General features: G+C 38.7%; 1 protein-coding gene across 1 annotated transcript; it reads left to right on the top strand.

Annotated features, from left to right (window-relative positions):
* On the top strand, positions 1-23,570 carry CCND3 (cyclin D3). The gene is made up of 5 exons (XM_070941519.1): positions 1-381; positions 2,379-2,594; positions 13,108-13,267; positions 15,414-15,556; positions 21,398-23,570. Exons 1-5 carry the CDS (start codon positions 193-195, stop codon positions 21,566-21,568), a joined length of 879 nt encoding a protein of 292 aa, XP_070797620.1. The 5' UTR covers positions 1-192; the 3' UTR covers positions 21,569-23,570.
* Positions 23,571-27,145: the final 3,575 nt, after the last annotated feature.

Raw genomic sequence — 27,145 nt, 5'->3', positions numbered from 1 at the left:
GGCACCTCGCAGGGGGAGGGGAGGCTTCTTGGCTGGGGTCGCCGCTACCGCCGCTGGATCCAGCCCGCGCTCGGGCGGAGACTAGCCGAAGAGTCCCTCCTCTCCCTTCCTCGTGGCCTCGGGCTCCCCCACTCGCAGCCTCGGCTCCCTCCTTGTCCATCGCTCCTCCGTCCCGTCTCCGAATTCGCGCACATGGAACTGCTGTGTGTGGAAGGGGTGATCCGGGCCAAGCGGGATCCGCAGCTGTTAAGGGACCGGCGGGTCCTGCAGAATCTGCTCAGCCAGGAAGAGCGCTGCTGCCTGCGCGTTTCCTACTTCCAGTGCGTGCAGAAGGAGATTCAGCCGTACATGCGGAAGATGTTGGCGTTCTGGATGTTGGAGGTTTGTGCCGGGGGGGGGGGGGGCAGGGGAGATCGCTCGCTCGATCACCCACCCTCTCTTCTTGGGGGCTCAGCCCGGCTTACCTTTTAGTCGATCGCCTTATAAAATGAGGGGAGGGGGTTTCCCCTTCTTTTCCAACCCCTCGGAAAGGAAGCCTGGTTAGTTTCAGTGGCATCGATATTCGGGCAAGTTATGCGTCGAGGTCTGTAGGCGGCTTTATGGCACGTTTTTCTCCGTTCATTCCCTGGAATCTGGTTTCTCCGGAATCCGGAGAAGTTTCCCTAGAAAGAAGTGAGGCCTTGGGTTAGCCTGGATGGAGCGGGAAAGCTGAGTCTAATGGTAGTGGCGGGAGGGATCCAAATTCAGGCATTTTTGGGGAAGGCTTTTGCAGAGGGAGAGGTGGTGGGAAGTGTTTGCGTTTGGGGGGGGGGGAGGGGGGTTTGAAGGAATCGATGCTTAATAAACGGCAAGGCTATGGTGGGGGGGGGATTGAAAAAGTAAATGAGGCCTCCAAGCCCCTCGGTTTTCGCCTTCTCGATTTAGGCTGATTAAAAGAAACCACCCTGATGGTGCTAAGCCAAGGGAAAGATTCTTATTCGAGGAGCGTTCACCTTTTCTTGGCAGTAAGGCGTGCAACCTCTAGGGGGTCCCGGTCACTAGTCCTGCTTGTACACAACGTTCAGGAACCAATCGAAACACAGTTTAGAATCTGCAGTTTTTCACAACTAAAATACCCAGAGATGGGTGAAATGGGAGAAATAAATAGCCAACTAGTAAAGGACAAATTTTAACCACCCTTCTCTACCAGAAAAAGAAACTTGTAAATCGAAATAGAATAATCTTTCCTTATCTTATAAATAAATTGCATTAGATAGTTGTACAACAAGCATAAATAAATTAGGTAGAGCTTTTTTCTAAGTGAAGCAAGGGGGAAACACAGTTTTATTTGTTAAGTTTCTTCCTGTGGGAAACAAGATTTTGAATTAAATGGATTTGTAGTCTAGGACGGGACTCTTAACTTTTATATTGATAATATATTTTTACTATCTTCATTTGCAAGACATCAAAGCACTCAGGGAAAATGATCACTTTCTGCAATTCCTTTAATGCATTAGGGTTATTAAATTCAGGCTTATAAAATCTTACTTTCCTGATCATCTGTAATACCGGTAGGTAAGAATTGCTTTTGGGGAAAAGAAAGTAAGGAGCCCAGAATGGAAGAGAGATTTGAATTCCTCCACCCATTATACCTTAGGCATGTCATAAATGGAAGCAGCCCTGTGCAGATATACTAGGACTGATTGTGAATTTAAATTCATTTATATGGTTTTAAACTGTTGAGACAGAAAGCAGTATCTTGAACAGGAAAGTTAACTGCATTCATTTTAAAAAGCACCAATTCCTATATGGGAAAGTCATTCAGTAAAAAATGAGTTTTTGTTAAAAGGGCTATAGTCACAGTTTAATTGTTAAGTCAATTTAAAAGATTCAGTTGGTGCAGTAATAAATCAGCATAAATAACTAGCCTAATCAATGGAGAAGATGGGGAAATAGGCTTTTTAAATTCTTGATTAATATTGTCATCATATGATGGTTTCTTCCATAGAAGTGCCATTTATTTCACTGGTATTTTTTATTGGCATGAGATATAAAGGGGTTTAATGTTCTGTAGTAAATGAAATTAGGGTAGTGAGATGCTTTTGAATATTTAGGATCTTATTCATTTCACATGATGCATCAGGCTAGACTTATAAAAACCAAATACTGATTCTGTAATGCAGATTTGACCTAACCAACTGTATAGCAGGATCTAGAAGCAAAAACAGAAAACACATTTTCACATCCCCTATTCTACGTATTAACTCTCATATGTTCCTTCATATTTACAAATACAAAGTGCTTTGATAAGGACTATTTTTGAAGAATTTATTTTCGGCATGGTAGGTGGTCCCTATTTATAAAATTCTTTCCCATTGTTACTGATTTTTTAAAATCAGGTTTGTGAGGAGCAAAAATGTGAAGAAGAGGTGTTTCCTTTGGCTATGAATTATGTGGATCGCTACTTGTCCTGTGTCCCCACCCGCAAAAACCACTTGCAACTCCTGGGAGCTGTCTGCATGCTTTTGGCTTCCAAGTTGCGAGAGACCATGCCTTTAAGTGTACAGAAACTCTGCATTTACACAGACAATTCCATCACACCATGTGAAGTTTTGGTAAGTTTCCTTCATTATTAGATGTTATATTTCATATTTCTACAACTCGGCTTGTTCTGTTACTTAATCGTGGATGGGCAATGGGCAATGTGGTTGCTTCTTAAGTATCATATGGTTTTCCTTTTCCTGCTACATCCTGATCTATTTTTTCCCCTCTTCTACATGCACATCATTTTTAGACTCTTGATTCTGGCCTGTTGAGTGCAATTGCCCATAAATTATCTGAAGTTAGAAGTGAATAGTAAATTGCCTCTTTTTGCTAAGCACATCAAATTACTTTAAGAATGGATAGATATGAACTCCCAAATGGACATACTATGTAGAAAATGTTATTGGGTGAAACAAGACTAAAGTGATGTGCATGGGACAATTCCCCCCCTCCTCCCAAAACTGGAACTCATAAGTAAGAAGCATAGACTTTTGCACTTGTGAGCTTCCCTCTATGGTGACAATGTTTAGCCACAATGGGTACGAAATGCCCTACTAGGAAGAAATGTACAGGTAGTCCTCAACTTACAACCACAATTGAGCCCAAAATATCTGTTGTGAAGTAAAACATTTGTTAAATGAGTTTTGCCCCATTTTATTACCTTTCTTGTCGCATTTGTCAATTGAATCACTGAACCTGTTAAATTAGTAATACAGTTGTTGAGTGAATCGGACTTCTCCATTGATTTTGCTTGTCAGAAGATCACAAAAGGGGATTACATGACCCTGGGACACTGCAACCGTCATAAATATGAGTCAGTTGCCAAGTGTCTGAATTTGGATCACGTGCCCATGGCTGCAACAGTCCTAAGTGTGAAAAATGGTCATAAGTCACTTTTTTCAGTGTCATTGTAACTTTGAACAATCACCAAACAAACTGTTGTTACACTTGCCTAGCCGAGTGTTTCATATGTGTGCATAATCTAGTTATGCTTCTGTGAATCTTTGTAGTTATATTCTTTCCAAATGTACAATGTTTTCCTCCACCATTTTCTTAAGAGATATGTTACAAAGAAATTCATTCCTTTGTTCATCTGCAATGAATAGTAATCATACAGCAAATAATATTTGAAGAAAACACATAGATTAGCAATTTCTGTTAAGGGCAGAACTGGTCCTTTGATGCTAGCTATTTGGGGAAGGTTGAGACAAATACAGGTTTTTCAAATTTAGCAAAATCTCATTTAAAAATGGACAGTGAAATGTAGACATGATCGAAGAATAGCCATTTTTCATGGTAGTTATAGTTTCAAACCTGCAGAGTACACCAATTAGAAAAGAATGCCTGTAAATATTTTTTAAATATTTAAACATCAGCTCTCTCAGAAGGTATGGCCAATGTTATAGTACTTAGTCTGGAAACATGTAATTTTTCTATCAGGCAGTTCATGAATAGAATGACCTAAAGTTGCTGCAATCAGTTCTATCAAAAACAATTCACCACTTACATCACAGTCTTTGTTACCCTGTTACAGATTCAAGTTCTATGTTCATTTTTAATAAAGAAGCTCTTTTTAGTGAGACACTCCATATGAATGTAGTCTGTATTCTGAATGTTTATATAAAATATATTTTTGAAGTTCCTGCAGGGGTCTTTTCATTAGATTTCAGACTAGATTGAATATAGTGCAGAATTTCTAGAAACCAACACATCTCTTAAGAAAATGGTAGAGGAAAAGTAAGCAAGATTATATATGCTGATGGTTAGAACAGACTTATCTATGCTTACTATATTCAAAAGTAACCCAGGGTAATTGGCTTTCCAAGACCTTAGCCATTGCTCTGTGTCAGAGCACTTGTTTTTCATGCAGAAGACCCATGTCATCTCCTGACCAGATGGAAAAATCTTGCCTGAAACTAGCAAGTTGCTACTCATCACCCATGGCCTAATTCTGCATAGCCTAAGAAGCTTCTCCTATCGTGACACCTGGCCCACTAGTTATTAGGTCTCTTCCTGTACTTTACCTTTCTGCCGAGTCTTTCTTACAAAGAAGCAAGCATCTCTGCTCCACTTGGGTTCACTTAATCCCAAAATTCTCACTCAAGACTCTGCAGATACATCAAATTACAGGTAGAAAAAAGAGAAATTCAAGAATGAATTAATGAGATACTTGAAGAGTTTGCCTATCCTGCTAACCGAGCTGAGAAATGTATACTAGGCTTTACCTAACTTCTCAGAGTAATAAATTGTGTCTAACCTTTGAGGAGCTTCTGCAGGATTCTTATCCATTGAATGTGACAAGCTTCTGTCAGCAGGATGGGTTGATTTAATTCAAAGGAATGTAATCTATCACTGGAAAATGGCCTGAATTAAATAATTGTTCTAAAACAGCTTTCTACTTTTTTACCCTCATATTTCCTCAAGGAATTTGGATCTGAAATGGTTGATATAAGGATATTATATCCTTATCATATGGATATTGATCATAGCAAGTTGCTATGTAACCTCCATCCTGTCCCAGATGTCTGTTGGGGGTGGGGTACTTCTCGAGAAGGAGCTCCACTGGCAGTAGAGGGATGCCATGGATCTCCCTAGAAGTATAATTGAACTGTCAGAGCTTGTTTGCTTGTCAGGCAGTGGAGTTATCTCCATTTCAGCATCCATCAATCAAGGCATACAGGGGAAGAATTGCTCTGCCTGCTGTTTTCAATGATCAAAGTTAAATACCGCATAGATAAGTAGCCAAATAATAATAGATACATTGTGTAGCTTACTGTCTCATATATAATAATGTCTGTTCTTCAAAGCCTATTTCTCTTGTCCTTAGTTGCTTTTCTAGGTAAAAGAATGAAATAGCTTAGATTGTTTGACAAAGAGCTTTGGATTCAAATATAAACAAATATGAAGGTGTGTAGACTTTTAACACCTTTGCATGTATACTTTTTTTATTGAACATGTAATATTGATATTCTTTAAAGAAATCAGATTTAAATATATAACAAGTCAGATTTTAAAATTACTTTCCTTGTCAGCATGGCACTGGTTCCTTCAAAGAAGCTATAGCTCAGTGATGGCTAACCTTTTTGCCATCGCGTGCCAAAAGTGGGGGGGGAGCGGAGGGGACACACGCACGTGTGCCCACATCCATAATTCTATGCGCCCTGCCCCCCCTCATGCTCCCCCTGCTTTTGGCACGCGATGGCACGGTGGGCCCAGTAGGTCCATTTTTCACTCTCCCCAGGCTCCAGAGCCTTTCTAGGAGCCTCGGGAGGGCAAGAACAGCCTTCCTCCGAAGATTGGAAACAGCGTGTTTCCTGACTTCTGGTGGGCCCAGAAGGCCCGAAAATCAACTGGCTGGCGCACGCATGTGTGCCAGAGCTGAGCTCGCGTACCCACCTATATGGCTCCAAGTGCCACCTGTGGCACCCGTGCCATAGGTTTGCCATCACAGCTATAGCTAATGCCTAATGTCTTTAGCTTGGTTGTACTATATGTATCTTCAGCCCAGCATTAGTCATGATTACAGAGGATTATGGAGTTGTAATGGGAGAGCAAAGGGGAGTGGGTCAGATATTCTCTATCACTCTGTTTTCTACAGGTGTTCGCTAGATACATTTTGTAGGCCAGGAGAACAGGAATCCTTTCTGAATAGGTATATTTTTTCTTAATGTCATTGGACATTTCATGGATCTCCTTTTTCAACTCCTCAAAGATTATTTACTTGAGCATTCACTGTCTACTCCATTGGTTTGCATTTGATCAAAGAGGGAGGGAGTTGTATTATCATGGACAATTAAGAATGAAATTATCATTATTGTTAGACATTTTAGGTTTTCTATGAAACAAAAGTTACCCATTGCCATCATTCATTCATACATTTTTAGATTAGCCATGCATTTATGTAACCCATCTACTCATAGAGATCTCTGGTATTCGTCTTGATTTCAGATCACCAATAAGGTCAGGGCCTGGGTCTCATCCTGATTCCACTCTGCTCCTGTAAATGTGCAGAAGTGCAGGAAACTCAGTAGAACCCCAACTGATTTATTTAACAATAATGAAGTTTCAGAAGGAAAAGGTGATAACATCCTTCTCAACTCAGCCTCTAAACTCAGTTTCTTTCCTTTTGGATTACATAACTGTTCTGATCAGTATGGTGAATGAAAATATATTTGTTGCCAGTACTTTGAATCTGGCCACCAGTTCTGTTTGAAATATATATACACAAAGGCATAAACATCAAATTGTGTTAGGAGTTTGATCTTCTTACATGGAAGAAGAATCCAAAATCATCTGTGAAACCGATATCCTGTATTCTGTGACTGGACTGTGGAATGCCTTCCATTCTGCTCTTTGAAGTTCACCAACACTAAGAAGATAGGTCAATTATTTCTTTGAGTCATGCAGGATGGCATCTGCTTTTGGGTTTGAGAGTGTTAATTCTTCACTTACCCAACCACTTCCCTCCTGTGTGCTAATAATGTCCCATGCTTCTTTCTTTCACAATTGGGCAGCGAGAGTGATCCAGGGAAAGAAGAGAGAAAGCAACTTTATCATGGTTTGGACAATGGCTGTATCCTGGCAATTTATCTGCCAGCTCCTGGAAGGAAAGCTATCTCACTTTCTTAGCAAGACCGATTTCCTCTTGGGAAGAAGAGGATGCCTGCTTGACACCAGTTCAGTGCTCAAAATCATGCTGAAGTTATTCTTAGTATAAGGAAATGATGCAACAAGGAATTTATCCCCTTGAAGGAAGCTGGATTTCCGTCCACGGGTATTATCTAAGCTGTTGTGCACTTCATTCATTGAGCCAATTTGCTGCATGCATGTTTAGCTGAAAAGATAGTTACAAAGAGTATTTCGTGTCAGCAGGTCACAAGGTCTTCAGCTTGATGGGATTTACTTTCAGCATTTGTTCATTAACCATCTGGCCTGTCCAGCACTTTGGACTGTTGATCTTGAAGTTGGTCCAGTCTGCTCCATAGATAGGGAGCTATTATTTTACAAAAGTCCTTAGACACTTAGCCAATCTTCATTTATGACTTGGGGAACAATAACATTTACCTGGCTTTTTTTCCCAAGGCACTTTACTGGTATAAATTTAAATCAAAATAATTTTTGAATATTTTTTTAAATACAAGTTTTATTAATTTTTTTCTTTCATCATACATATTTTATGAACAGTGTTGACCGGGCCACATCTTATACATAATCATAGTTAAAATGTATTTTAATCTTCCCATTTTTTAAATATCTCTTTTATATAGTCCTTTATCACAAATTAGTAATTTTTCACCCTGTCTTATTTCAACTTCTGCCATGTTCTCTTTCCATAATTCTTTATCATTTTCAATTTTACTTACAATAAGATCATTTTACGCCTTATATTTCTCCTCAGTTTCAATTATTCCAGTTATTTACCATCTTTCTTCATGTCCAGAAGTATGTCTCTTAATTCCTTTTTCCCAATCATTAGCATTTGAATTATTCATCTTAATTTACATTGTTATCAAAATAATGTTAAAGTACTTATTTTCACATTTCCATCTGCTGAGGTTTATCACAAACAAGTTCTATTCATTCTTCTTTACAATAATAATCGCTTACATGATTTCAGCATTGTTCTCTTTACAATTGACATTTTAAATATTCATTTTTACATTGTTATCAAAATTAATGTTATCAAATTACTTATTTTCACATTTCTGTCTGCTGAGATTTAATATAAACAAATTCTATTCACTCGTCTTTTTGATATAATCATTTATAGTCATTTTTCACCATATCTTATTTCAACTTTTGCCATATTATTCTCTTTACATTCTTCTTTATCATTTCATATTCAATGCTTTCACCTAAATAACATCAGAGTATATCCTATAATTCTTCTCTCTTACCAATACAATAGCAATTTAAATTCAAGACTATCAAACTCACTATTATTGTTATATTGTCTACTTTCCCATTCCCATTCATTAATCTACCTTATTATATATATTTACTAATATTTACCTCATCATCATTAACCATCATCTCTCAATCTTTTCCATTTTCTAATAGTTTTTTGCTTGACCTTTTATCTCACTCTAACTTCTCAATTCTCTTTTTTTCCTTTTTATATATGTTACATTTCATCTTCTGGATTCCTTTTATCTTTTTTTGTTGTACTTTTTGAGCATTCCTCACCAAGACTTTCCCTTGTCTCTCCCAGATATTTCCCTTTTCCCCTTTTAATTGTTTCTTTTTTAGGAGGAATTTTCCCCTTTTCCTCTCTACTCTTTACATTCCCAAAAATTTCTATAATATTATCTATCTGATTTTTATTTTTTAATATTTTCTCTTCAACATTGTTAACTTCTTGCTTCTCGTTTACAATTCTCGTTTACAATTACAATGAATTTTCTGTTTCTTTTTTGCCTAATAAAGATTTATGCATACTTTTAAACATCAAAATTAACTCTTCTTATATCTGCAATTCCATTTTGTAGCAATTTAAAAGATTATTAAGACCTCTCCAATTGTCTCTTTGCAATTAGCCAAAATTTAAAGTCTATTTAATTTTCTTATATCTCCTCTTTTCTTCTTTTCCTACTTCAATTATTCCTTTGTTTTACAAATTTAAAAAGATCTCAATTATTAATTGTCCAAATTCAGCAACAGTCAAATCCAATTAAAAGGCTATCTTCCATGAGAGAAGGGAAATGAAACAAAATCTCAGATGTAAAACATAGTCACTCCTTAAATGTTCTCACAGAATCCAAATTACCTTCTTCTATATGATCAAGGTCAGGGCTTCCAGCTGCTATTTCTTTTGTATTGTTTATTTAAGTAGAGTATTACAGTACTTTTTCTTTCCTCCAGCAGATGGCACTCTCCATTTCTATTCCATTACAAAATAGTCTGTTAAGTCCAATTAATTATCAAAATATCCAGAAATGTTTAAAATCCTCATATAAGTTGTTTTTTTTTTCCGAAAATCACTTTTTTCCCCTTTTAAAATATTTTGCTTTTCCCAATTTTCCAGATTTAAAACAACTTCTTAGGCTTTTTATATTACAGTCCCTGCTTTTTCTTTTTTCCGCATGTGTGGGGTTTTTTCCCAAATGCCAGATAACCGCTAGTCCAAGCAGGAATTTCATTTAAGACTCCAATTTCAATTTTTTCTTAGTATAAATTGGCAATTATCTCACCCAGTTCTAGCACTCCGTCCAAACGCTGCTCCAGCTCAATTCTTAGGTCTGGTTGCCCCAGCTTCAAGGTGGCCCCACAAGATTCCTCCCCCTCCCCCCCCCCTCTGCTGTCGCTTCGGGAGAGCTGTTTCTGTTCCAGCGAGCAAATTGCCAATTCCTTGCAGTCCACGAAACGCATCTCCTTCCTTCACCATCCCTGCAAGACGGCTATGGCTTGAAAGTCTCCCGGCAGCAGTTCATCCAGCTGGATTTTGCATGGCTCATCAGAGCCCGCTATTTTCCAGTCCATTTCCACTGCAACGTCAGCCGGAAGTCCAAATATTTTTTAAAGATTATTTCTTGTAATAGAAAGTATTTTTTCCTCCGTGATTTGTTAGATTTTTTAAAATGTAGGGAACACTGTTCAAAAATGGTCTCTCTCTCTTCTCCCATTACAACTTGAATTACTGAAGTCCAGACCACTAGCTAAAGAGCCCATCACCTCATTCTGGATATGCAGAAAGGAATTTAGTTCCTTAAAGTTTGACTTGTTGCTGTCTGCTCTGATCAATAGAACATTGCTTAAAATTCACCGACGTTTCTTATTTACAGTATTGGTTCTTCCTAATTTTAGGATCTCCATTTGTCACTGAACAAATTTGATACTAGCTGCATCTGTGGCAGTTGCTCTGCCTTTTTTTCCCTCAGCTTGATGTGGTAATATGCTGTTTTTCAACTGAAGGGTGAGTTTTTCCATAAAACAACAGTAAAGTTGCAGTGTAAGAATTTCTCTGAGTCATGTGCAAACTGAGAAGATTAAACCCGAATAAACCAAGAAGGCTTCTCTCTGACCTTATGCTTGAAAAACCAGACAAAAGTCACTTTTGTTTCTCCCATGGCAATATTAAATGAAAGTTAATATCGATACTAGAGCCAATCGAAACCTGATTCTTACTTAAGGAAGAGACTGATAACAATTGCAGACAGTCAAATTGTCTTTAAAATTCTAGCTCTTGTATTTTGAAAGCCACGGTTAATATAACATGAGGAATTACCTACAGAAAAGGAAACAGAGACATTTAGGAGGTGCAAAACTAGGACATTCCTCACAGAATAGAAGTCTTTCAAAAGAGCCATGCATGTTTCCTAGCAGTTGCCTACGAGTTGATAAAAGCAAGTGTTTATTGCAACAACATCAACAACAAAAAAGAAGATTCCTAATTGTGATCATTATAAAAAGGTCTGTCTCATTCTTGGAAAGTTACTGTCAGAGTGGGATGTCTATGACTTGGAGACCATAGCGCCTTAACTTGTAGAGGCTGCTTGTACAGTTTTAGGATTGCACTCCTGGTTGCCATTTTTCCTTATTAGCATAAAAATAATGTGTCTATAGAATTCTAAAATTACTTGCTGTCTGAAACTGCGAAAAGTAAGGAAAGGTGAGGGAACAGGAATTAAACTAAAAAAGAAACAAATGATTGGGAGAATCGGTTGAGAGCCTGTTCAGATGTGATGTGGCCCTACGGGCAGCCTAATAAGGAATTAAAGAAGACATTGCATGTAACCTGTATTTGAGGAGCCAACTTCAATGGGAAGATGTTCTGTCCTGAAAGAGCGAAAGAAAACAGGCTATGTTCAGTCTTTCAAGGAAGCTTGCAAAAAGCACATTGGGACTAAGTCGTAAAAATCTGCAGGCAAATCAGGGACAGGCACAGTGCCACTTTTTCTCATATAGCTTTTCTGGTTAGTCCTTATATCTGTTTGAAGAACTCTGGGAGTTGAGAAGCAATTTGTTATGTCTTGGAATCAGTCTTTGAAAGCTAAATAGAAGAATAGAACACGGGCGTGGTGTGGGGGAACATGCTTGAGTATGCTGCTTAAGAACAAGAACTTGGGGAGACAGATAACATAGGCAGTAGCTCTTCAGGGTTTAAAAGGAGTTGCTCTCAGCCCTACGTAGGGAGATGCTGGGTCAGAATCTGAAATTTTTGGCATACAAAGAATGTCCTCTATCTTGAGTTAACAGCCTCTGCCCAGTTATAAGAAGAAACAAATCTTTATATGTGTTTCTGAATTTGTTTGTTTTATACTGCTTGACCTGAGCTGTTCAATGTAAAAGGGGAAAATTGAGGTGCTGCCTTTTTATTTAAGGTAAATAGGATACCATTGCTCTTGTTATTCCATTTGCCAAGAAATCTGGTATTTTTCTATCCTATAATAGAGCATTTAAGAAATTAGGAAGAAATGATTTTGGAAGATGAACCAGAGGATTAAAAATGAGATGGTCTTTTATGCCAAAGACATTAAAAGAAGCATTAACAGCCTCTCTGAAATTGCCCTTAAAACACTTGGATTTTGGAAATTTTGGGCCAGATCAAGGCTGATAGGACTTAGAAGTTAATCTATGGATGATGGAAGATGAAGAAAGATAAAGAATTCTGATAAAAGTAAGAGAAGAAGAAAGAAAATGGCACCCCTCTGCTAGAATGGGGAATTTATTGAAAATGTTTCCATAGCATTTGGCAAATAAATAGTATACATCAGTGTTTCTCAAACTTGACCACTTTAAGATGTGTATTTCAAATCTTAGAATTCTGTAGTGTGATTGCAGAATTAAAATTACCAAATTTAAGAAGCACTCATACACGTTCCTTGCCTAGAAAAGGCTGTATTCAGTTGTCCCTGACTACACAGGAGAATGAAGACATAATTGACAGATGAAGATCCTGTATTGCTCTTTCCTCTGGTGTTTGTTTGAGAGGACAAATGCTGCATCCATCAGGTGCAATGACAGAAGGTTTGCATGCCCAAACTGCCAAGAGGCAAGTTTGGAGGGTGGAAACATACTGCAGTACAGGTATTCCTCAGCTTGTGACCACAGTTGGACCAGAATTTCTGTTGCTAAGCAAGGCGGTTATTAAGACAGTTTCATCCAATTTTATGACCTTTTTTTCCTCAGAGTTGCTTTGCGAATCACTGAGGTTGTCAAGTGAATCACATGGTCATTAAGCAAATTGAGCTTCCTCCATTGACTTGCTGGTCAGAGGCTGGCTTAGAAGATAGAAAATGATAATTCCCATGACCCAGAATGCAGCAACCATCATTAATACATGCCGGTTGCCAAGCATCCAAACTTTGACTGTAGGGTTGCTGTGGCAGTCACAAGTGCAAAGACCAGTCATAAGTGACTTTTTTCAGTGGCATTGTAGCCTTTAACAATTGCTAAACAAACGGTTGTGAGTGAAGAACTACCTGTATACAGATTCCAAGGAGCAGTAATCTTTTGCTGGGATCTTGTGGAAAAGGACAGTAAGCCTCATGGATTTGGCTTTTTTTCTTGTGTGATTTTTTTTTTTAAAAAATAACTAAATAATTCTCCTGTTTTTCTTGCATAATCTCTCCCTTCCCTCTTTAGGACTGGGAATATTTGGTTTTAGAGAAGCTGAAATGGGACCTGGTGATGGTAATAGCAAACGACTTCCTGGATCACATTCTCCATCGGCTGTCGCTTCCTCAGCATAAGGTGCACTTGGTAAAGAAACACGCCCAGACCTTCATTGCATTGTGCGCCACAGGTATGTTTGTGTTTGAAAGGGTGAGCCTCTCTGGAAGGGAGAAGCAGCTTAATTTATGAACTTTGAAAAGAGAGACCTTGTTTTAATTGATAGCTGTAGTAAACTGATTTCTTTCTTCAAAGAACCAAGGATCCCCCATTGATTGAAAGCTGGTTTCTGTCTCTGGAAAGCAAGGATGGTGAATATTTCAGCTTTAAGTGTACCATTATCTATAAAAATGAAATATGACATAGTAATCCCAAAATGATAGTTTGCATGATAAGGACAAATTTAGTCCTAGAGGTTTGTTCACAGAAGCATTTGGCAATTGGGTTCCATGGCAGAGGGTTTTTTTTTCTAAAATCTGTGATCAACTTACTCTCTCTAGCTTCTCTTCTATCACAAGAAAGACACATCCTGTTGATCATTTGAGCTGGGCATTAGGTCACTGCTGAATTCTTGTACAGTCTTAGAGGGGAAATGCATCTTTTTCTCACATAAGGCTACTTGTATATGTGCAGGGAGAGTACCTGCCTTTTCTTCTTCCAGGAAGAGGCATTTTTGCTTGTTGTAACATGCTATCAAAAAGAAACAGCTATGTAACCTTATAGATTATTTTTAGGTTAGTTAATGAAACATCTTAGATGGATTTCATGTCCTACTGTAGGAAGCTGCCAGTCACTTCCAGTGATTTCATTCCAGTTTTTGGTGACTTTGGAGTAAATGGAAGACCTTTTAGGCAGTAATGGGTTCCTTCTTCTGTAGCTGGCAGATTAATCAAATACTAATGTCTGATATGCAATAGCATTGACTGTTAAAATACTGATGAAAATTGATCATGATGATGATGATGACTTGGAAGCTGGGATTTCATCAAATGAAAGCTTCCTCCTGATTCCTGTAAATATGATGATAATTTTTGTTGCAAAATGATTTACATAAGCTAAGAGTATGCTGTTTTTCAATTTGGGAGGCACTTTAAAATTATGAAAGTGTGTAGCGGTTGGTCACAGGCCACAAAATTCTGAAATCTCAAGGTTATCTTTGCATTTTTAATGGAGCAAAAGAATATACTTTATAAAGAAAGCAGCCTACCATTTTTTCTCATCCCGTTGAGGCTTCATAATAATAGCAATAGCACTTAACACTACCCCATAGTGCTTTATGGCACACATATTGCTCCCCAAAATCCAGGTTGTTATTTTACCAATCTCAGAAGGATGGAAGGCTGAGTCAACCTTGAGCAAACCTCTAGGCTGTGGACAGTGTTTGCTGCAATACTGCATTCTAACCACTATTATTGTGTCACAATAACAACAACAAAATAACAACAATAATGCCCAAAATTACTCTTTAAAAAACTCATCTTCTCATTTTTAAATTAGTTAATTAATTAACGTACCCTCCTATTAGGGACGCGGTGGCTAAGACGCTGAGCTTGTCGATCGAAAGGTCGGCAGTTCAGCAGTTCGAATCCCTAGTGCCAAGTAATGGGGTGAGCTCCCGTTACTTGTCCCAGCTTCTGCCAACCTAGCAGTTTGAAAGCATGTAAAAAATGCAAGTAGAAAAATAGGGACCATCTTTGGTGGAAAGGTAACAGCGTTCTGTGTGCCTTTGGCGTTTAGTCATGCCGGCCACATGACCACAGAGATGTCTTCGGACAGCGCTGGCTCCTTGGTTTTGAAATGGAGATGAGCACCGCCCCCTAGAGTCAGGAACGACTAGCACATATGTGCGAGGGGAACCTTTACCTTTATCTTTACTCTCCTATTCCCATTAGAAGACAGTGAACTTGGTGAATTCCAGGAGAAGTACTGTGAATATATTGGTGGCAATAAGTCCCCATATCAATTGCTTCTACTGCAAGTTTTTTTTTTCTTATTTCAAAATTAGCATCCAATTCTACATTGCTGAAATTTTGAAATGAGCCATTTGGTTAGGAATAAGGCAGAGTTTAAATATTTTTAATAATGTTCAAAGAGCTAAGATGTTCTATTCCTTTCTGAAACTTGAAACTCTAACCTGTGCTGCTTAATTTTAATTTGCTTGGTCTTCTATCTTAAAATATCTGCTTAAGCTTTCTTTGTGGACATTTTTCTTTGCTGAAAGAAATAACGAATGTATTCATAACTCTTCCTCCTAATACCTCTTTCTTCTTTATTTGTAGAGTACACCTTTGCTATGTATCCACCATCCATGATTGCTACAGGTTGCATTGGAGCAGCAGTCCATGGCCTCTCTACCTCATCTGACCATTTTTCTGGCGAGGCACTTACTGAGCTGCTTGCTAGCATTACTGGCACAGAGGTGGTGAGTATCTTGCTTGAAGGCAATAGCATGCAAAATGGGAACTGGAGTTATGGTAACATTTTCTTTCTTGAGTCAAGGAAAGCTATTGTAGCTTCTTCCCTTTGCATTCCAAATTGGTTCTTGTTTATAAGATGGTCAGAAAATCTGATATTAACAGATGGCATTTAGCATCTCCTTCAGAAACCACCAGGCTGTCAAATCATTTCTTAAGCCTCTATTTGATGATTAGAGACATCTGCCTCTTTGCAAAAGTTTCTGGTGACAAAGCTTTTGAGCTGCCAAATCTAAGCTGATGATCCAATATTACAGCAACAGCGACCTGGATAATAAAGACTCAAGTACTCACATCACAAGTTTCTATTGGTTAATCGAAACATCTAACAACAATAGCAAAAGAAAAATATAGCAATAATCAAACCTCAAATCAATCTATACGCCATAAAATTAGCCACACTAAACCAAGGCTGTCTTTTTAGGAATGTGATAGATGGAGAAAACATCTAGGGAAATAAAGAGAACTCTTTCAAAAGTTGTTTTGAATTATGATTACTGATACTGCTACACAAACAAGAGAAAAGGGCATGAACTAGGACTGAAACTTGCAGTTTATTTTTCTGCCTAAGGAACTTCTTGTGCTTATGACTATAGAGTTGCAATTCAGAGAATTAAGGGGAGATTGGGGCAATATGCTGAAGAAAATAAAACCCATATTTCCTTGTTAAAATCTTGCTGGTAGATTCATTCATCTGTTATTTTCACTTTTTAGTTTAAAGTGAAACCCTCAGGATTCAATAGGAATTGTTGTGAATTACTCTTGCCCAAATCTGGATTAAATATACTTCATTTTATGAGGTATGTTTAAAGTATGGAAGTGGAGTTCATAAATTCCCACCTTTCCAACATATGGGTGTAAAAACAATTCTAAGTATAAAACATTACAATTACAAAAGATTAAAATAAACTTTTTTTAAAAACCCACAGTTTTTTGTTAATTGTGCAACTAATGGGCTATGTAGGGATAGAATTAGCTAATTTTGGTCTGACTTCCTTACCCTGCATGGAATGTTCACTTAGAATGACAGGAATTTAAAAATTCCTTGTATTGCAAAATATAAGGCATAGGTCCTCTTTACCAGCTTTTTCCTATTGGGTTGTTCATCATGCCATCTTTTTATTAAAATAGATAGAATCTTAAGAGCAAGAGAATAGGTTCCTTTGATCATGTGTTCTGCTTAGATTTTGGACATAGTAGATCTTCCAGCTCCTTTTTTCCTGGTTATCCTGCCTGTCAATATTGTACAAGCCATTATGCTAAGTTTCTACAGTCTTTCCTCTACCACAGGAGCTGTTTGTTTATTTATTAAATTTCTATGCCACCCATTTCAGAGATAAAGTGACTTTGGGTGGCTGTTCAAAAGTTACGTTTGGAAGCCTAGAATGAAGGCGTGTCTGGAAGAGCAGATGCATTATGAGAAGCCACAGATGAAAGGAGAAATGTTAATTCGGCAAGCAGAAGCACCTAATTAGTTGTTTCAGATTCTTGTTCTGAGCTCTGAAAAAGTTGTCATTCATTTTATACATATATAAGCCACCCAGTCGCCCCTGACATTTCAGAAATTACTTAATTTGGGAAAAGATTTTATATGCAGCCACTGACTGTCCGCCACATGTGACTATATTATTAATGTGTCTGAGTCTTTTTTCAGTTACAGCCCAGTTCAGAAAGCCTGTCATCTTCAGAAATGGGGGACAGTAGAGCCTTTCTTTGCCTGGCCAATGCAAAGATTACATGGCTGTCCCTGGAAGACATCTGTTCTCCTGGCAAGCTCCCTCTCCTTGCTCTGCATCCTTGGATTCCCAAGCCAGAGCTGCCTTTTCACTGTTAAGTCAAAACAGTTGTGACTCTGCAGTACTCAGTGGGGTTGCTATACAAATTGGCTGTTCTCTAAAACCCAACTGCTTTTTCTTGTTGTATTGTGGCAGCTTCTGACCTACCACTGAGTTCATGATTGCTGGATATTTGCAGATGGTTCTTCCATTGATTATTTACCTGATGTGCCAGATTAGTTATTTCTTCTTTTCTTTTGCAAGGGGGGGGGGTGTCTTTGAAAAACAGAAATTCATCCGAACAGATAGATGTTGGAGATTAAGTTGGTGAATGAGGACAGGCTTGGAATTGGCTTAATTACTATTCATATGGGTCAATGTAGGATTTTTACCACAGACAAATATGGAGTCTAGAGAAGTACACTTCAGGTGGCATTCCAGAGTCCTCCCGGGTTGCCTTCTCAGATTGCTAGGAAAAGCAAATTTGACATTCTGAATACTCTGTTACATGACTGAAACCAACAGGGAAAGCAGGAGCTGGTGAATTGTGCCTGTCTTGCAGATCTAGTAGTAAATTGCATGACAACCATGAAGTGAAGAACATGTTTGGTAAGGTTTTTGGCTTTTTGCCCCATGCTTTCTGAACTGTCCAAGGTCAGCTGCTCGCAAGCTGCTCTGTGAATGAGAGTGAGTCTGGAAATCAGATTTGAATGCTGAGCCTATGAGCAGAGTTGATGGAAAACAGTAAAGGACAGGTGGAAAGTATAGAGGATTACAAAAGACGAACATCTCATAAAGAGAAGAAGTGAGGATTTCAAGGCCCCATGCTGTAGTTAGTTCTTGCCTGAATTGGAATGCCATGTTTTATCTTGTCAATTGGGTTTTTTTTTTTTTTTTACTGTCCAGTGCTTTTTAGTTTCTTTCCCACTTTTTGCATTCTTTGAGCTTTTATCTTCTAACTGAAGCTTGTAAGATGCTGTAAAAAAAAGCTGGTGTTTTCTCTTGCCCTAATTGATATTCTTACTAAGTTTCAGCTGAAGATTTAGTGGGTAGAGGCATCAAGCAGAGATTTGAACTATTTCCAGTTGTTTTGTTTTATTGAACCTTCCTGTTTCTTTGAAAATAGCTTTTAAACCTGCTTTTTGCATTTATAGTGAATCTAGAGTGCCGACTGAGATTTATAAGGAGAGGGACATACATTCTTCCAATTTTTGAATGACAGTTTATCATAAAACATGTAATCAGGAACTAGTTTTAAAATTTTGTGACATTTCCATTCTTTTCACATACTTAATTTTTAGATTGTATAAAAATAGAAACAATGAGACAGATTCCAAAACAACAAAGAACAGGTTAGCATTTGGAGGACCTGTACATACTTTCTACCCCTTTCATCTTTCACACCTGTCCATCCACTCCCACTTGCATTTAATTCTTAGAATCGCCCATGCCAGTCCCTAGTGTCTCTTGCATACAATTCACTAGATGTATCAGATGTCTAAGATTCTAGAACAAGAGTCGAGAATATATTGGTCTGTGATGGCGAACCTATGGCACACATGCCCGAGGTGGCACACAGAGCCATCTTTCTGGGCACGCAAGTTGTCGCCCAACTCACCTGCAGCTGCGCATGCGCCCCGGTGCGCATGCACGCAATTCAGGGGACCTACCTGGTCTCCAGAGCTCTCCTGAGCATTCGCGCAAGAGTACTTTTACGCAGTAAGCTCATGCTTAGACGGCATCCACGTGTGTGCAAAACCCACATGAATGCGCAAATGGTGCAATTGCATGTGCAGCGCATGGGGAGCCACACAAAACTAGTGCATGCAGAGATGGTGTTGTTGCACAGCGCATGGGCGCACACACAAAAGCTGTGCGCATGTGCAGATGGTGCGGTTGCATGCGCAGTGCATGGGGAGGAGCCACAAGTATGCAAAGCATGTGAAGCACGTATCTGTTCTGTACTCGGTGAGTAAAAGGTTTGCCACCACTGATAATAGGTGCTTTGAATGGGCATGATGTTTTTAAACAACAGTCCCAAGTCATGAGAATCTAGGACATGTTTTACAAGAAATAGACCCTTGATCCATCCAACACTATATTGCTGCATACTAAATGGCAAACAGGGTTTCAGATCAGTTTTTAAAACATACCACCCCCCCCCAAAAAAAAAAAATACCAGACATTGCTAGTGTTCTGGCAAAGGATCACAAGGCCAAAACATGAGGAAAAGAGAAGCTACAATTATTGTTGCAATGTTCTATTTGAGTATCATTGAAGTTCTTAGAGACTTGTGTGAGAATGTCTTGAAGTAGGACTGAAGCAGCATAAGATATTTGAGATTTAAGCATTATCCACAAAGGACCACAGCCCACCTGTACTGCTGCCTCACACAAATCCCTTCTAGTTCCCTCAATCCCTGCATGAGTAAATTTAAAAAAAAACACAAAGAGGGTCTATGTAAATCCACCCTCTGCTTCAGCATTCCTTGCCTTTGTGGAAGTGGGGTTGTCATTTCAGTCCATTTATTTTTTTCTCTAAGAGAGAGATTTTGTTTTGTCACTAAGCTTGATGTTTGACCAACTGAAATCTGGGTTATGTACCAAAATAGGAATAATTATTTCTCTCAGAGAATTGTGTTCATGCTTGATCATTAAAGTTTTGTCTGTTGGAGCTAGAAGTAGAAACATACAATAATCCCTTTCAGAGAAGAAACTTATCATGAGACGTCCAACATTCTAAATTCTATAATCAATCCTTCCTGTATTTCCTTATCATCCGCTTGCAAGCTGGCCAAGTGATTTAGGGTGGGCTTTACTAAGCTTTTGATGGGTGTTAAAAGAGGTTTTAGAGGCCACGTTTACTGGAACTGTCTTGGAGGAAAAGAGCTTGGGTGTTGCTATTTTTACTTGCCACATCCTCTGTCAGATTCTAAGAACCATCAGAGGATTCTTTGTAAGATTGTATACAGTACATGACAGGATCCTGCAAACTGAGCAGCCTCAAGGAGCCTGTTGAGGATCCACTCAAACCCCTAAGACCTGCAGAGAATCATTGTGTTTTAGGCTAGAGCAAGAAGATGGTCCTTCGCTTTATAGCAGAAGATGCAGCAAGCTATACTTAGGGCTTACCACTGTGATTCATTGCAGAACGGAAGGGGTTTCCACGTTTCCCTGAGAAAAATTGTTGCTGCATATAGGCCCTCCCAAATTGAAGGTCAAGATTTTCCCTTGCATTAAGATAAATGCAGTAACAGTACTCTCTGGAGAATACAGTCACAGGCAATCTAGCACGTTCGAATTCTTGGGAGGAGGGAACTATTGACCATTTCAAATATTATGGTAATACTTCTCACTAGATAGCTCACCAATAATGTGTATTTCTAGCAGTTTTTCCTCTCCAATCCTGTGCAAGACATACTTCAATACAAGTGTGTCTTTTCTGCAAACATTGTAGAAATGAGTTGCAGACTGTTTCTTGGCATGATTTCCTTAAAGTTCCCAGTACACCAGGAAATACTTCTTTGAGGGAAATAAATTAATGTGCACATAAATAAACGATTAAAAATATTTAACTGTAATCATGCTGAATTCTTGTAGTTCTACTTTTGCAACAATTTTTGATGTGTCCCTCAGCTGTATGAAGGCCAAAATAGAACAACAGTACCACTCCAGCATTCTTTGTTCACTGTTACAAGAATCAGACTTGATCTGGCTATTTGGAGTGACCCTTCTTCAGATGATAAAACCATGAATGGTCTTAGGTGGCCCTATGTTGCCAATTTCTATACAAATCTCTAGTTAAACTAGCTGGTATAAATTGCATTTATTTGTCCCTGGTAGTAACTTTAACAAACCAGTCATTGATTGTGCTTCTCCCTTGGAACTTTCCAGTGTCAGTGTACCTAACACAAATGCTTCAAATATTTGAAGATGTTTGGTTGTGCTGAAAAAAGGCATGAAGGGTGCAAAATGTGGACATGAACAACTCTTCTTTGTTCCTCTCCTCTTTCAGGACTGCTTGAAAGCTTGTCAGGAGCAGATTGAAGCTGCCTTAGCTGATAACCTGAAACGAATATCTCAGCCTCAGCAAGAATATAGCCCCTCCAAGAATGCAACTTACCTGGAGAGCCAGGAAGTCAGCTTGACCAGCACACCTACGGATGTCACAGATGTCAACCTGTAACAAGTCCTCTTGGTGACCACCACCCAATTCTCAGAACGAAAAGGGCCCCTGGAACATTCTGCCATCACTGATTAACTGAGAGAATTTCCCCAGTAGATACCATATTTCTAATAAGACTGGGTTGTAGTAGACTTGGGTGGGACTCTTGCAGTAGGACCGTTTGTGTTGCTAGCCTGGGTTTCCAAGGATCAGGAGAGCCTTCTGGGGTAATTATATCAAACTTAAAACTTGGGAAGGATGAGTGAGCATAGCATCCGTTCAAAAGATTCATCAGTTTGGGTCGCTTCATTGGTGGGGCACTGCTGATATACTGCTACTTTATCTCAATCTTCGCTACATGCCTATTGCATGTGAGTCAAGGGAGAGAATGCACTTTCGTTGCCTGAATCACCTTCACCTTCCATAATGACTTGGTGACGTTCACCTGAAACTTCCTTGGCTAAAGCTGTTTTGCTCAGGCTGCCATTGGTGGGCATTATAAGAGCCCAAACAATATAGAGTACAGCACTGGAATCCCTTTCCAGCTTCACTCAGTGCCAAGGATGTCTTAATTCTTTGAACATCTAGAGTAGCACAATCCTTGAGCCCTTCATTTGAGAATGAGTGGGGGGTGTGCTTGCTTTTTGTAGGTGCTTATAAAGGTGCTGCTTGTCATAGTAAAAATGTGGGGAGGCCTGAAGGGATAAATTTTACTTGCACCTGGTTGCCTTTGCTTATTCCTGTGAGATCTATGAGCTGCTTTATTTATTGTAAGAATTCGATCTTGTAAAACTGCAGAATTAAGGGACATTAGCAGTCTGGTTTGTCCCATCTTGCCATATAAAATAGTGCCTTAATATTCTTTCCTCATTCTCCTTCATACCTCTGGGTTGCTTACTTTGATTAGCCATTGTAGAAGTCATTCACATTCAGAGTACACCCAACACTTGCTGCTATACTTGTATGTAAAATCCTTCTTGTCTATACTGCCAAACCCCTTTTAAAAGGCAGGCAGGAGAACTGCATGCAAAGGATGTATGGAGTGGGAGTAAGTAAAAAAAAATATATAATGCAATTACCTGCATTAATAATGTAAGGGGGATAAAAGATGAAAAATGTTCCCCTAAGAGTTTACAATATGATGAGCTACAGACTGCACTGGTGTTGAGAATTGAATCCATGATTGTTCAGGAAAACTGTGTTGGGTTGTTTCCCCCCTAAATGCTGCTTTTATGAAAGATCACTTTGAGAATTACTAAGCATAGGTGAACTATAGTGATGGAAGCAAACTTTGCATTTGAGTTCTAGTGGTAGTCCATTCTTCAGCCCTCTAGCTTTACAAGAATAACAGAGTTGGAAGGGACCTTGGAGGTCTTGTAGTCCAATTCCCTGCTTGAGCAGGAAACCCTATACCATTTCAAACAAATTCCAATCTCTTCCTAAAAACCTCCAGTGTTGGAGCACCCACAACTTTGGAGGCAAATCATTCCACTGATTAATTGTTCTATCAAGAAATTTCTCCTTAGTTCTAGGTTGGTTCTCTCCTCGAGTTTCTTGTCTTGCCTTCAGGTGCTTTGAAGAATAGGTTGATGAAAACCGATGCATAGACATCCCCAGTGGGGAGAAGAGGCAAGTGACAAAAAGTATGTGGTGACACAGGTATGAAAGGGAAGAACTTGGATTATGAAGTCATGACATCTTTCACCATTTTGGCATTGTCGTGATTGTGAATGAACTCAAAACACCACATATTTACCAAAAAAGGCTTTTTTAATTTTTTATTTCCCCTTTCCCTATGCTTAGCCTGGTTATGTCATAATCAAAGTGCCATCAACATTTCTGATAAATGGAAGTCTGTTATCTATTAGAACTTCATACAAGTTTGGAAATGAGGAGAATGCATTTTAGATATATATAGATATATATATGTTTGACAATATGATATTCACTGTCACTTGAAATTCTGTTGTTAGGACAATTTTTGGTATTTTACCATATTGCAATAAAATATTCTTGAAACTGGCTCGTTCTTGCTGTCTTTCCTGGGCATACTGGTACATAAAATACAATTTTAAAAGAACCAAATAGATCTACAGTGTGATTTGACTACATCTTCTAAAGAAGGCTGTTCCATGGCACTATTAAAAATACAAGCTGCTCTTGGTTTGTCCCTTTCAAAGACTTCATGTTATAATAACCATTCCAATAGTGCACATTTTTCAGCTATGGCAGCTAAAACCAGCAACTAGATGGTAAAAATAGCAACTTATAACAATACTATGCTTTAATATTATAAAAGTAAAATGCAGCATGAACTGAAGCAGGTACTAACTTGAAGGAGATATGTGTGTGTGTGGAGAGAGAAAATGCGTTACCACTACAATTACAAGGGCTATTAATTAATTTCCATGCATATTAGTGCTAGATCCTTTAGATTGCATTGAAACTTTGTTATGACACCATTTCTTATAAAGTTAAACTTCCAGAGTGGTTTTGTTTGTTTGTAGCATGGTGCGATCAGTAATACTTGAGGTTAACAAATTCTTAATGGTTCTCAGGACTGTACAGAAAACAGGTCATAGTTCTGGACTTTTCCCTCCTGGCTGGGCTTCTGTAGGAGTGCAAACATTACCCTTAGTGAAGAAAGTTGAGATCATGCCTGCCCAGTGGATAGCAGTGGGATTTGAGAGCATGTGGTTGACTTAAAAGTATTTTATTTTTTGTTTAATACTTGTATGCTACTCATAGCATGTGGAAATTAAGCAATGGAGAATATATAGCAAGTAAAAAAACACCATTAGCCTGCAGAACTCCACATTCACCATCATCGCCTTTCACCACATCCCTAGTAATAAGTAAAATGAAGCGATAGGTTACAACATGGGGTTTTGGGTTATGGTTGGCCCTTCCTGTGTGAAATGCATTCCCCAGGAAAGTCAGCCTGGAGCCATTCCTGATGCTATTCTTGGCTAGATGTGTCTTTCAACCTGAACTGTTTTTCACATTTAAGCTACTTCGCTTTATATTCATGCTACTAAAAAATTCCATGCCTTTTATTTCAAAAGGCAACTTTAGCTTAAAGGAAATACGGTTTAATGAGAAAGTTGCCATTAGCAAAATATTTCAGGACTGGGATTCCTCTGCAAACATGCTGGATATCATTTAAGGCAAAATAATTGAGATCAATTATTTTGAATGACGTTTTTTGCCTTCTGAATTCAGTACAAAGATCCCTGCACCTACTTTAATATTCAGCTAATCTGATTTCTGGCCTCTGAAATTTTAAATATTACAAAGATGGGTTTTTAAAATCCAAAATACCTAGTGGTCCATGCTGTAATTTTGTTTTTTCTACTAAGGTAACAAATCTGAAGACCAGGTGTAATGTAGCAAATGTAATTAAGGTCATCCAGTGGTTTCCTTGTGCTTGGCCACTGTGAGAAGAGGCTGCTGAACTAGATGGGTCAGAGATATAATCCATCAAGGCACTGCTTATGTTCTTATGGTTTAGGAAAACAAGGCATGTATTTATGAATCTCAATCTACTAAAAAGCTGCAGTAGAACCATCCTGGAATGAGCATCTCTACATTTCCTTTCAAACATAATACTCTAGAAAACTGGTGCACTCAATACATCAATATGTTAATGGAGGGTCCTTATGAGGAGCTTAGAAAAGCAGAATAAAGAGCTGCAGGCAGGACTATATGAGCGCATTCACATTAATTGATCCAATCAAGCATGGCAAGTGAGTCTTGGAAAAACAAATTCTTAAAAAGCCTCCATAGCTGACTAGTTTAAGGGCAGAATGTCACCTTTATGATAGACAAAATGCGGGCAATAGATGATCCTCCCTATGGTGAATTATGACCCAATTCACAGATTGCTGTTAAGCAGAGGAATTGAATGTCTTCCATGGGAATAAAGGGAAGCAAAACTCTCTAATGGACTAAGAAAAAATTCTCCACAAAAGACAGACTTCACAAGGAGGTACCTTGTGGAAATGTTTTTCTTTGTACCTTCTCTAAGGTATAGCAGAGTGAGCTTATCAGCTCAGAAGCCGCACCCCTCTTGGCCTTTATTTTTTAACAGATTCCTCAGCCTGAAAGTTTCTGAAACTCCATTCTATGTCATAATGTCATTTGCTTAATTTGCTATGCTGTGTGAATATAGTTAAGTGTAGTTTGTTCAGTAAATCTTGACTAAGCAAACGCTATGAGTGAATTTGGCCAATTATGTGATTAGGGTTAATGGAAACTAGAATTCAATAACTAAATTTTCAGATAGATTGATAGGTTCAAAAAAAAAAGGAAATAATTATACCAGTTGCTCAATAAAGATAGCAAAAAGCTTATAGATAACAAAAGGCAAAGTTTATTTTGGCTTAAGCCTTTTCTGAGAAGAGGATATGTATTTCACAATATAACCGTGAAGAGAGATAAAGGAGCATGTTTGCAGATTTTGCTTGGTATAGACAATGCCTCTTGACCTTCAGTGAGGACAGATGACTTGTACCTTAACTATTGAAGTAACTTACTGATCTGGCGTGATCTTTTTTTTAAGAATGAGAAAACAGGTGATTGGAGGCACATGTTTCAAGAAGGAAAGGGGAAACCTAGGAACTACAGACCAATGGTTGATACCTAAATGGATGCTTTCATTTGGATTTCTGCATTGGGCAACAGGTTGGACTCAATAATCTAGATGGCCCTCTTTTACAGGTTGGACCACAAAGATTGTGGGTTAGAGTGGATTAACAAAACACAATGGTTGCATTCATGGAACATGCTATGTCCAAGCAGTTAATATTTAGCAAATGCTGAACCACAAACAAGCCTTAGCCTATCCTACAGTTGTACAAAGGAAGCCTAACATTCTAAAGACTTAAACCAATTCTTCCTAAGATAATTTTAATGAATGTAAATGCAACCAGAAAACAGTGACAACGAGACACTGACTCCATTCCATTCACTTTGCACAACAATGTGTACTTGGTCTATTCGAAGCCTCCTGACTTGGTTCCTCTGCCTAGGAACATGTTCCAGACATTGCCTCCCTTTGGCTTGGCTTTTCTGTTTTCACCCTTCAAGAGTCATGCTAGCAACCTGTTCTGAGTCAGTAGCAAAGAACTCCATCCACGGAAATGGTTTAGGCTGCATCAGCCATTAATTTACCAGCTCTATGAGGCATTAACAGCTTCAGCCTATGACCACTTTCACTGCCAAATAGATGGATGGGTGACATGCAAATTGTTCAGTAATCAGTGCTCTAGCAAGTGTCTTGTCCTAAGGGACGTATCGTAACACGAAAAGCCTGCTGTTCAGAGCAGCCACTCAACCAAATCTCCCCTCAAGCTGAAACCTATTCAAACCAATTACTCTTCCATTCCCAGCTGCAGCAGGAATAGCCAATAAGCTTGTCCACAGTTCAGAAAAATGAGTTCTGCTTATCAATCATGGCCAAAAGCATAAAGATCCTAATGCAGCCCTGGAGCTGCATCAGTTTGAAAAGCACAGGAGAAAGTGTCTTGCCGACTCCCCGCCAGTAAGTAGGCACTGACCTTTGGTATCCTCACATCTGTGCTAATAATCAGTGTTAGA

The sequence above is a fragment of the Pituophis catenifer genome, unplaced genomic scaffold (genome assembly GCF_029215685.1).
Source record: "Pituophis catenifer annectens isolate HBS135680 unplaced genomic scaffold, rPitCat1.0.hap2 SCAF_3, whole genome shotgun sequence".
In the NCBI taxonomy this organism is placed as follows: Eukaryota; Metazoa; Chordata; class Lepidosauria; order Squamata; family Colubridae; genus Pituophis; species Pituophis catenifer.
Note: the sequence above shows the minus strand (reverse complement) of the source record. Positions and strands in the feature narration are given on the sequence as shown.